Consider the following 12,318-nt stretch of genomic DNA (forward strand, 5'->3'; position numbering starts at 1 on the left):
TGATACAGTAACTATCTGCTGATATCGGTGCATTGTCCCGTGTTGATAACGGTATTGACAATCTTCACAATGGTATTGATGAAGTAGCTGTCTGAATGCTGCTGATATCAGTGTTGATGAAGTAGTAACGGCTGCTGTCATCAATGAAGGAAAAACTACAGGTGATGATGAAATCACACCACAAGTTTTAAAGAGATGTAACCTTGATGACATCATACTCTATTTCTGTAATGAGGCTAAACTGCATGGTAGGAAACCTGATCAGTGGTCAATTCTTAATGTCATACCAATTCCAAAAAGCGGTGATCTCAGAGAGGGCTGGAATTACAGAGGCATCTGCTTATCATCCATAGTGGCAAAGACCTACAACAGACTACTACTCAACACAATTCGTCCCTTCCTGGATCCTGTACTACGAATGAACCAAAATGGCTTCCACCCTGGAAGGTCTACAGTGTCACAAATACTGGCCTTGTGAAGAATTATTGAAGAGATAAACAACAACAATCTGCAAGCAGCACTGGTCTTCATCGATTTTAAAAAGGCATTTGACACCATTGCACCATCCGTCGAAGGAAAATGGTAGACATTCTAAGAGCATGATGGAGTACCAGAGAAACTTGTGGCGGCTATTGGAAACACCTACGAGAACACTGTTGCCCATGTTACACTTACCAAACCAGATGGAATCACCGACGACTTCATAATTCAGGCTGGAGTACTGCAGGGGAGACACTTGTACCATTTCTATTTGTAACAGTCCTCGACTATGCTCTCAGGAAAGCACTACACGGGAATGAAAATCGTCTGGGGCTCACACTAAAAACAAGGAAAAGTCGGAGGATAGGCCCGCAAACAATTACAGACCTCGACTTCGCTGATGACATAGCACTATTGGCCGACAGTCTCAGTGATGCCGAAGAGCTACTCCATCTTGTTGAGACTGCAGCACTAACAGTTGGTCTCAGCATGAACGCCAAGAAAACCAAGGCAATGGTTTGCAATATGGCCGCATCCCCAATCCAAACACTTGATGGAAGCGAGCTTGAAGTAGTTGACGATTTCCAATACCTTGGGGCTTGGATTAGCAGCAGTGAAAAGGATTTTAACATCAGGAAAGCCCAGGCATGGAGGGCCTGCAACAGCATGAACAAGATGTGGAAGAGCAGCCTGCCTAGAAATCTTAAAACCAAGCTTTTCACCACCACAGTCGAATCAGTTCTGATGTATGGTGCAGAAACCTGGACAATTACATCAAAGTTTAGGAAGGCGCTTACACAAGACTACTGGGAAAGGCACTTACTGTTACCTGGCAGTCGCACACCACCAATAAGGAGCTGTACGGCAATCCGCCCAATTTCCGAAAGGCTGAAAACTAAAAGGCTGAGATTTGCTGGACACTGCGCCAGAAGTGAAACAGAGGCAGCTTCCAGAGTTTTGCTGTGGCAGCCTACGCATGGTAAGAGGACAATCACGGGGTACGGAAGGACTACATTAAGCAACTAATCGAGGATACTGGGCTAGATAGAAAGACAAGACATTAGGAACTGCATGCAGAACAAAGTCGTGTGGAGATCCATCAGTGGAGTCCGAAAAGACAAGTCGACATAAGCAAGTAAGCAAAATCTATTGCTGATATCGGTATTGATTAAGTAGCTACAATAGATTAAGTAGCTATCTACTGCTATGCTGATACCAGTGTTGTTGAAGTAGCTATAATATCATTGATGAAGTAGCTATCTACTACTGATATCACTGTTGAAGAAGTAGCTATCTACTGCTGATTTCATTATTGATGAAGTAGCTCTGCTGCTGGTATTAATATTGATGAAGTAGCTATCTGCTGCTGATAATAATATAAGTATTGATGTATTAACTATCTGCTGATATCGGTATTAATGATCTACTGTACTACTGATATCAGTATTGATGAAGTAGGTACCATGCCAATTGCTGATAAGGGTATTGATGACGTATAGCCGACAGAAACGCCAATTACAGCAGACAGATTTTAAATTTTGATTTTATTTGCATTTTCTCCCGCATTTTCTTTCATTATGTAATTATGTAATACTATAGGAAAGGATGCGCTCGAGCAGATAGATATAAGATATATAATAAAGCGATTAATCCCCTGCAAAAAGCACGTAGCAGTCAACCCCCTGCAGCAAGCGAGATCAAGCTCATTTTCAAGTCAAGAGATCAAAGATGTCAATGCCTTGCAAAAAGAAAGATCAAGTTCATCCCATCAAGTCAAAATAGACCAAGCCCAATGTCAACTTGAAGAGAACAAAGCAATCACCAAACAGAAAAACTAACAGAGATCAAGCTCATTCAAAGTCAAGAGATCAAAATGATCTCTTGCAGAAAGAGAGATCAAGCTCACCAAATCAAGAGATCAAAGTATTTACTCCATGCAACAAAAGAGACCAAACTCATCTAATTTTACGAAAATAAAGCAATCAATCTCTAGCAGAAACAGAGATTAAGCTCATTTTAAGTCAAGAGATCAAAGGAATCATGCAACTCCTAGATCTCAAGTCATCTCAAGTCGCTCATCTCAAGTCAAGCGTCCAAGCAAAGCAAGCTAGATAGCACAAACTAAATTAAGTGACTAAAACTGTGAACAAAGATAGAGCAAGCAAATAACCATGAGTAGAAGTAGGACTAATAATGCAACTAGGCATACACATCTCAGGTTTTAACAGTTTCATTTGACTATAGGCCTCATTATCCTTAAAACCTTATTGTTTCAGTATGAAATCAAAGAAGCAAAAAGGTTTTGATTTGTGTATAATTTGTCAAGTTAATGGTGACTTAAAAACTATGTATCCAAGCACATATAAATTGCCAAGTTGGACTGCTAAAACACGCGGTAGGCCTATATGGATATGGTGAGATCGAGCTTGGTCCTCTCACTATTAAATTAGCTGAATGTCTTGAAGAACTGTGCTACGAGTCGTAAATGACTCAAAGCTAAAAACACCTTTTTTCCAAAATAATGCACTTCAGAATGCACAACAAAACACACTGTTTGATTATGTTAACAATATGAATCTTTAAAGGAATCGGATAGCAACTGACGTTTGCACAGTGTTTTTGTGGGACCTGAGAGCACATCAGACCTATCGAATTGCATTCTGAATACGAGGAATATCCTTCTGATATCAAATAATTTTGATTTTTTGAAATGTTTGATATTTAATACAAATTTTATGGCAAATTATTAAACTTTGATATGTTTGATATTTTAACAGTCCTCGAAGTACACTTTATAAAATAGTGATATGAACTTAAACTTGTAGGCCCTATGTAGGCCTAGCTGGGGTAAAAAGCCGACCATCAATTGAAAAAATATTCATGTGTCTTATGCGAACAAGACACAGCACAAACACGGGTTGGGCAGAGTATTGTTTCTCAGATAATTTGCTGGAGGGGGGTCATATGATTTTTACGGAGGGGGTCATAGGCCTATGGTTTTCATTATCAGAGAGGTCATATATTTTTCCGCAGTAACTTTCTGTCTGCTCCCTCTCCAGTAGAAATAATGAACGGTCCCTTGAGTGATATGATTGGAATGGCAACTTTTGAACCTTCTTGAGCCACAATCGTTTAAAATAAAAAACAATTTAAAAATGATAATAAAAGAAATTTTAAAAACAAAATCAGCAACCCTGTCAAATTGATATCCCCCTCATAGACTCCCAATGGATTCCTTGTATTCCTGACGTTTAGAATTCTTGATTCAATGATCAGCGTATTCGTGAGCCATCAGGCTGACGAGGGTACTTTAAGTCACGTGATCTATCTACATTAGCAGTCTCTGACACAATAATGTACATTTTCACTTTCACTTTCATAGAACGAGGGCATGCAAGGAGCAATAATAAATTTACACACAAAACTGCAACAACATAGCTAAATAAAAAACAAATGATGATGATGATGATGATGATGATAATAATAATAATAATAATAATAATAATAATAATAATAATAATAATAATAATAATAATAATAATAATAATAATAATAATAATAATGATAATAATAATAATATTTAATAATTAATTATGAATTGAACAAATGAATCAATCACTCAATTACATATCAACCAATCAATGAATATTAAATCACTTTAATCAATCCACAGACCACAGTCAATGGCTAAATCGATACATAAAGAGAATGAATATGTATGAATGAAGGAAGGAATAAATAAATAAAAGTAAATAATAAATTTTAAAAGAATCAAATAAATAAATAAATAAATAAAATATAGTAAAATAAAATAAAATAAAATAAAATAAAATAAAATAAAATAAAATAAAATTAAATTAAATTAAATTAAATTAAATTAAATTAAATTAAATTAAAATAAAGAAATGAAATTAATCAATCAATCTGTCAACATATCAACCAACCAACCAACCAATCTATTAATCAATCAATCAATCAACACATTCAACATTAATATAGGGGCTAATAGGGCCCTACATCAATCTATTTGTTTTGGGTTTTTTATTTTGATATTTCTTCATTTTCATTCAATCATAATAATTATTTACCAATTTAATGAAAAGGTTGTGTTTGTCCTCATCAGATTTTTTTTTTTTTTTTTGTTGCTTTATTCTGTTTTTCAGTACAACTACAATGCATGCACGGGTACCGATAGAGTAGGCGTGTCAACAAACGCAGTCTGCGTGGGAGAGCGAAAATAACAAATTCTGCTGCAGAGGCTACACTCCGCCATGTTTATTTTCTGAAATGGCTGCAATCGAAAGTCAGGCAGGAATGGATTCATGTTTAGTCGTCCTTAGCTTGGCTTCGGAAGGGGTTTACCTCACTTTCGATTGTTAAAAAAGTTTGTTATTACCTTAGACTATTATCTAGAAGAATATATTAAAACAGACAGGCTTCTGAAAGTGTAAACATGGCCGAAGAAAGTGGAGTTACGACGTCTCGGCCAAGCCCAGTACATCATCATCATGCCACAACACGGCAGATATCAGAACATAACCAAGTGGTCCGTGTTTCTTCTACAGAGTCGGCTGGGCCCAGAATTATTATGTCATTTTCTGTACAAATCGGTTTTGTTCGAGAAGCTATTTCTGTTCATGAAGGGAACGAATTCACCTTGGATACACTTAAGGACATAGTATGTCAAGTCGTTAAGAAGCGGGTGAGAATTAAACTTCACTTTCACTTTGTTTTTTAGTTTTCTGACACATCAAATTATGTCACAGTTTTACGTTGGATGTCAGCTGTTCAATGTGTCATACTTTGAATGAGTGGCATGTCATACAACCGACCTATCAGGATTGCTTTGCTGTATCATGGTATTAGTTTTTCAATCATATCAAATTAAAGCTGAACAAAGCTGAACATAGCTTCACTCTGCACCATGCACATCATGCATACACGTATGACATATTGACATTTTTACACATGACTTGCTCAGGTCACATGCAGGTGGCTTGGCCAAAAAAATGAAACCCGAATTAATCAGTTATGAAAAGCATGTGAGATAGTACGGTACATATTGTACACATGTTTTTGTACACCAGTTTGATCAAATCCGTGGACTGGACCTTAACTTGAAGTTAGAGGCCTACTGGAGAACTCTAGAATTTGTACACAATCATGACAATACAATAGTTAAAGTTAAACACATTCTATGCTATACCCCCCGAAAATATTAATTTCTCGATCCTGAGAGTATGAACGTACTACATGCACTTTGTAATGTCGCAAGTTTAGTGGAATGACATGATAGCGTGATCAATTGTGCATGCACAGTCTCAAAAATGCCGCGTTGACACAAGTGTCATTGCGTGCCGATTGAGCTCTCGGGACCGAGAAACTATTATTTTAGCTATAGAGTACGTATATTGCTATCGTTTTTTCAGTCGGTCAGCGTTGACATTTTTGTAACAGGTGTTATTTTAGTTAATGTCAACATTTGGATTCAGTTATTTTGATGAGTTAACCATATCTTTTCAGAAAAAAAGTTGCTTATTTTGAACAGTCCAAAATGTTGCAACATTGTTTACTTCTGAAATCCATTGCTTTACACAGAGTCATGCTTTAGCGAATCCAAATAGATTTCGAATGCAATGGTCTCTAGCTCATTGGTGAGCAAATTCGTGGCTAGACTATTTGAGCAATTTGCCCTACTACACATTGCTGCAACTAAATTATAGTATTGTGGTATCATTACTCAAGAACTAGTCTTAGAATTTGCACATGATGTTAGAGGCCACACTGAGCAAGGCCCATGACTTGTGTTGAAAGCGAAGTTGGTCACTTATCGCTCACTGTTCAAAATGCGACATCTACACCAATTTGGTACGTATACTTTTTAGTCGACCTCAATTCCGAAACATTTAGTGATAGTTAAAAATGCGATCCCCAACCCTTTGGTTACCTTTGGACGAATTTGTAGTTCAAAATCTCCGTGTCTGAAATTCCCCGGTACAAACATCGAAAATGTCGCATTTCTCAGTCCCGGTGATGAATACTAAATCCGCATCGCTGTTTAGCCAGCAGCCATTCTTACATGAATATGCATATCTCTGACCCATAGGGTCAAGCACGTCGCGTTAATTCCAACCACTCCGGTCCACCGATTGTGACCACGTGGTCAGTTTCATGAATATTTAATGAGCAGCTGGATACTGACGTCATTACGCCATGCGTGATATGAATCGTGAGTGATCAGGAGCTACCATTTTGGTCAACTGAACTCGACTTGTGCGTCCTTTTGGTTGACATAAATCGAACAAAATTTTCAATAACGGGTAATATTAGGATTTCAATTTATTTATTTAGTTTTGAGGAATGACAAAGTTGTTTTGGAAACTTAGATGTTTGTTTCAACTGATGATGTAGGATCACAAAGCAATTGAAAGGTGAGTGAATTTGTGAAGAGATTTCCTAGTTTGAGTGATAGTAGGATACGGGACGTAGGCTAAAAATAGTACTTTGACCTGCTCTGATGTCTGAATTACACTAGGGTGGTCACATGAAAATTTGAAACCCACCCATTCTGCAAAATGATTTAAAAAACCTTTTGAATCAACTCAATCGGACAATCCATTGCGAAGATGTATACAGCCTTTTAAAGATTCACAAAATTGGCCATTTTTACCCCATTTTTAGGAAAATTCTGATTTTGTCATAAATTTGCATATAAGGCCGTGTAAAATTAATATTTTGGTTCTCGTCCCCTCCCTCCTCAATTTCTGGGATTTGTCAGATTTTTTTTTTTTTTTTTTATAGATTTTTCAATTTTTTTAGACTTTGGAATGATTTATGAAATCTTCATACACAGGGTTCGATTTAGAAAATAAAATTTACATGCACAACTCTGATTTTTTCCTCAACATGGGCTGAATAACACAAAATTTTGCATGCACAGGCAAAATTCTACATGCACAGAGCTAAAGTTACATGCATTTGTGCATGTAAAACCCCTCTAAATCGAACACTGTTCATACATATATAAATAAGTTTATTAGAGAACAAGCATCACTTCCAAGTCTTTTTGTGGTACTCTAGGGTGTTTATCCTAAGAATAAAAAAAAAAAAAAAAAAAAAAAAAGGCCTCATCGTTTCCTCAAGCACTGTTGGAGAAGACCGAAAACAACAAAAAAAACAAATTTAAAATAAAAAAAAAAAAAAAAAAACCTCCCTCCCTCATCAATTCATGAAAATCCTCTGGATGAGAACCAAAACATTAATTTTATACGGCCTTAAATCACAGAGCGATAATTGTTGGAATAAAGCCAAAGAAAGCATGAGATGTATTGTTTTTGTTTATTTAATGTTCATTTATGCAAATATTAAAAATCTATACCGTATTTAGTCAAATAGTCGCCCCCTCAAATAAACGCCCCCACCACTATTCAACCAAGATGTTTAAAAAATGCCGATATTTCCATGCTATCTTGTGTAGTAAGCTTACCAAGTTGCCCACATGGCTGATAATAGCGTCAATAATTGGCGAAAATCTGGATTGGAAACCCGGAAGTGAACCAGAAGTCAGTGTTTCTAGTTCATAGTTCGTCATTTTAGCGTGAGTTTTTAGTTTGCCTAATGATTTTAACGGGAATTATTGTGCTAAAATTGACCTTGAATAAACGCCCCCCTTTGGGAAAATGTAACGCGCCCGGGGGCGTTTATTTGACGAAATATGTGATGCGATCAAGTAAAATGAGTCTGATGTCGATCAAAATCAAAATTCAGTTTTAGGTTTTATTATATGAGCCATTCGCAGAGCTTTACTTTGCTGAAAACCCTATCATAATTTGGCGTACGGTTCCAGAGATATGACCATTTTAGTGTTGCTCAGAACAATAAAATACAAAGGAAGTTGAATACTATTAATGGCCATATCATAAAATCAATATTCCCGACATGCGACTCATTTTGCTTGATCGCATCACATATGGTCATTTTCACGGTAAAGGGTGTAACTTTGGATTTTTAACATTTTGATCCGTAGTGTTCTAATAAAGCCACAGAATTCCATGATTTTTGGCCACATAAGTCATCTAGTTAGCAGCTACCTTGGGTAGCATAATCAGCTTTGGGAGTTACTGCGTTCAGTTTTAGCAGGCTTAAATGTACTTAAAATTGCCATTTTGAAAAACTATAAAAAACAGTAACATTTTTGTAAAACCCTGTGTTTTCTTCAGTTAGTTCATGGATAATTTTTCTTATCCTGAAAGTACAGTCATATGTTCAGTAAACACTGCCACATTAGATTTAATTGTGAACAGCCCTGTATTTTTGAGAACCGGACTTCGATATTTGTCGCTTTGGAGGCTTCATTTTCCGTTAACAATTGTTAACAAACTTTGTGGGTGTAGCTTTGGTTCATAATTCTTGGTTATTTCTTCACTTCTTCTTGATTCATAACAGTTGTTATCTTAAGGGGTACTACACCCTGTGGTAAATTTGTGACTATTTTTGCATTTTTCTCAAAAATAATAACACACTGGTAACAAAAGTTATGTATATTATTGGTGCAAGGAATCCAATTACTACAATGAAATTTCAATGACTCAAGACAAGCGGTTCAGTATATATGATAGGAAATGAGGTACATCCTAGCGGTACCTCATTTCTTATCATAAATAACGAACCGCTTGTCTTGGATCACGGAAATTCCATTGTAGTAACTGGATTCCTTGCCCCTATAATATACTTAACTTTTGTTACCAGTGTGTTATTAGTTTTTGAGAAAATTGCAAAAATAGACACAAATTTATCGAGGGGTGTAGTACCCCCTTAACTTGAAATAGGTAACAAAAATTAGTCGATTTGCAAGCTTTTAAAATTTTTATAAAATCTTGACTTCAAAGAGCCGTTTTTCCGTTAACTTTTTTGAAGCCTCCGAAACAAACTGTTCAGCAAGCTTGTGCAAATATAAATAAAAGAGCTCATCCAATCTATTTATCAAAATGTAGCAAAGTAGATTCTCAAGTCACATGTTTTTAAATCGTGGAGATATATATCACCGTTTGAAAATGGGACCCAATACAAACTTTCCGTTAACAATTGAAGGCTCCGAAACAAATGAAGCCTCCGAAACAACAATAAGATTAATTATCATCTATGCATATCTAAATTGGTGTGTTTCATACTGATATCTGCATTGTAATTATTACTTGATATGTGCAGAATGTCATAAATTAAAAAAAAATTGACATTATGGTTAATGTTTGAAAAATATACTGATACCCAAAAAGCCTGTTTCGGAGGCTTCACATGCAAAAAACACCATACTTAACAAATGGGTGAAAAAATTAACATGTGATAATCTACAATATCTGCCGGATAGAATCATTGATTCAATACACACAAGAAAATAACAGCTTAGATGATCCCAAAACTGTTGTTTTCAAAAAAACTACTTCTGCAATGTTTAACAATTGTTAACATGAAGCCTCCAAAAAAAAAAAAAATGACTTGCTGTGATAATTTAATTTTTGTCACAACTGAAATTCAATACTTAGAAGCAAAGCATGAATGTGGTAATTGTGATATTTTTACCTATTTTTTTATGTCAACTTGTAGTAGTTAGCCAAATATTTTACTATAAAGATAAACTGAGTTATTAACTGAAGCCTCAGAAACACAAATTGCTTTAATTGCCAATTTAAAAAAATAACTCCAATTTCTGTGAAACTTGGCTGGGAGGTTCCTTTCATCAAGTAGTATTTTGTACATGAAGTTAGACATTCAAATTATTTTAGGAACCCAATTAAAACTTAAAAAATATGTTTAAGGTTTGGAAATTTCCATTGTAAATGACACTTGATGTTAAAAATTTTTAAAACTGCAATTACAAACATAGCAAAACATGGTATAAAATTTAACTTATATCTGTTGACTTACTTTGGAATGGGATTTCACATGTATTCCAGCTTTCATATCATAATTTTCTGAGGTTATATAAAATACATTTTTTCTTAGATTTTAACCAAAATGTTATATGGAAATGTCAATTTTTTTATTAGAAATCAAAAGGTTTAAGCCTTGAAACATTATTTTACTGGAATTTAAGTTGCTTCTATGCATGATTTCAGTAAACAGAAACATATAAAGTGGTTTGAAATTTTGACCCTAAAAATCAAAAGTTACACCCTTTACTGTGAAAATGACCATATGGTATTTGCTTCTTTACAACATTTTTTAAATGGCTGAAATCATAAAAATAACTCTTTTGCCAGGACTTTTAAGGTAAATATATGTGATTTTCACCGTTGAGGGCGCTATTATGTGCCAATTATGACCTTCAAAGGCCTGTATTTCCTAAACTACACAACCAAATTGCACAGGATTTTGCTCGTGAGGGTCTAGATTGTAAAACTCAATATAGCATAATTGTACATCTTTGCGAAAATAGTTTTATTTTTGACCAAAAATTATTTTGTGCGTAATTTTTTTTATGTGTGACCGTACAAAAATGCTATATTCACTTTCATTAGGACCAGAATATTTTCTATCTAATTAGGTAGTCGGGTTTGCACAGAAGTTACTAGGAGACAGATTATATGGAATTCAAAATGCCCAAAAGTTTTCCAACTGCTGCAGAATCTGTTACATTTCCACCATACATTTGTGTATGTAGGCAGGGGTACACACAATAGCTAGCATTGTGGCCACCCTAATTACACGGGTTGTTTCGTATCTGCTTACCAGACAGCAATACTGCGTATTAATGTATGGAACCAGACATAGCTAGAGTCCATTGCTATAATTTTTCAGTGTTATTTATTTTGCTAATTAAAATTGGATAAAAGTTATTTCGATGAGTCAACTGTATCTTGTGAGTACTATTAAAGGTTGCATATTTTTTAATAGTCTAAAATTTAGTTGAAGTGCAATTTTAGCAACATTTTTTATGCTAGCTGTGTATTACATCTGAACTTCCATTGCTTTACATGGTGGCATGCTTTTGACAAGATTTCGAATGAAGTGGACTAGCTTCAAATGTGAAGCTATCATGGCTAGACTTCTCAAGTAAGGCAGCTATCACTAATTTGCTAAATTATCAGAAAATGTTTTAAAAAATTGCATTTTTGTAGAGAGGGCTCAGTCTAACATAATACTGCGTCTGCACTATACGCTGGCGAAGTTATGTAATCAATCGGATTAACTACCATAGCAATAGGTGAAAACAATTTTGAATATACAGCCCCCCACCACTAGCCACTTGCACTCATCACCTGTGTATGTCTATAATCATAGATTGAATACAATACCGGTCTTTTCAAAGATACTTATCTTACAGGTGCAAGTGATCAACATGATATGGTTCAATGCAGAGGTACCGCATGCCGTGAACGTATCAGTGCAGCGCAGTATATTCAAAAATTGTTTTCACCTATTGCTATGGTAGTTAATCCGATTATTACGTAACTTCGCCAGCGTATACAGTATTCAATTTTCAAACACAAGTATGCTGGTATACATGTGTATGTGTGCCATATCTATGTGTGTCAAGTGCATACTTTGCAGAAGCTCAGACTTGCTCAAGAAGTCTAGCTTCAAATTTGTAGCAGAGTCCGAAGCTGTCAAAATCTAGTAGAAATCAATGAAGCATGACACTACATTGTGTACGGTACATATTAGTGCTGGTATCGGCAAGCATTTTCATTGTCAACAATCGACAAAATTGACAAGTGTCGACAATCGGGCCTAATTAATAACCCCCAAAATCGTCCCACAAACCTCAGGGTGCAAAATTCGGCAACCTACACGACGGCTCAACACGCTGCGGGAATACCATGAAAGGGATACGAACTG

At 35.6% G+C, this 12,318-nt stretch overlaps 1 protein-coding gene across 5 annotated transcripts in view; it reads left to right on the forward strand.

Moving 5' to 3' along the window:
- Positions 1-4,758: 4,758 nt before the first annotated feature.
- The window catches only part of LOC140147786 (serine/threonine-protein kinase D3-like), a 77,239-nt gene continuing 69,679 nt past the window's right edge, over positions 4,759-12,318 (forward strand). For all 5 annotated transcript variants that reach the window (XM_072169536.1, XM_072169558.1, XM_072169551.1 and 2 more), the window contains exon 1: positions 4,759-5,182. In XM_072169536.1, the coding sequence (XP_072025637.1) occupies positions 4,934-5,182 (249 nt within the window). In that variant the 5' untranslated portion in view covers positions 4,759-4,933. The remainder of the gene's footprint in view (positions 5,183-12,318) is intronic.

The sequence above is a fragment of the Amphiura filiformis genome, chromosome 1, assembly GCF_039555335.1.
Source record: "Amphiura filiformis chromosome 1, Afil_fr2py, whole genome shotgun sequence".
Classification (NCBI taxonomy): domain Eukaryota; kingdom Metazoa; phylum Echinodermata; class Ophiuroidea; order Amphilepidida; family Amphiuridae; genus Amphiura; species Amphiura filiformis.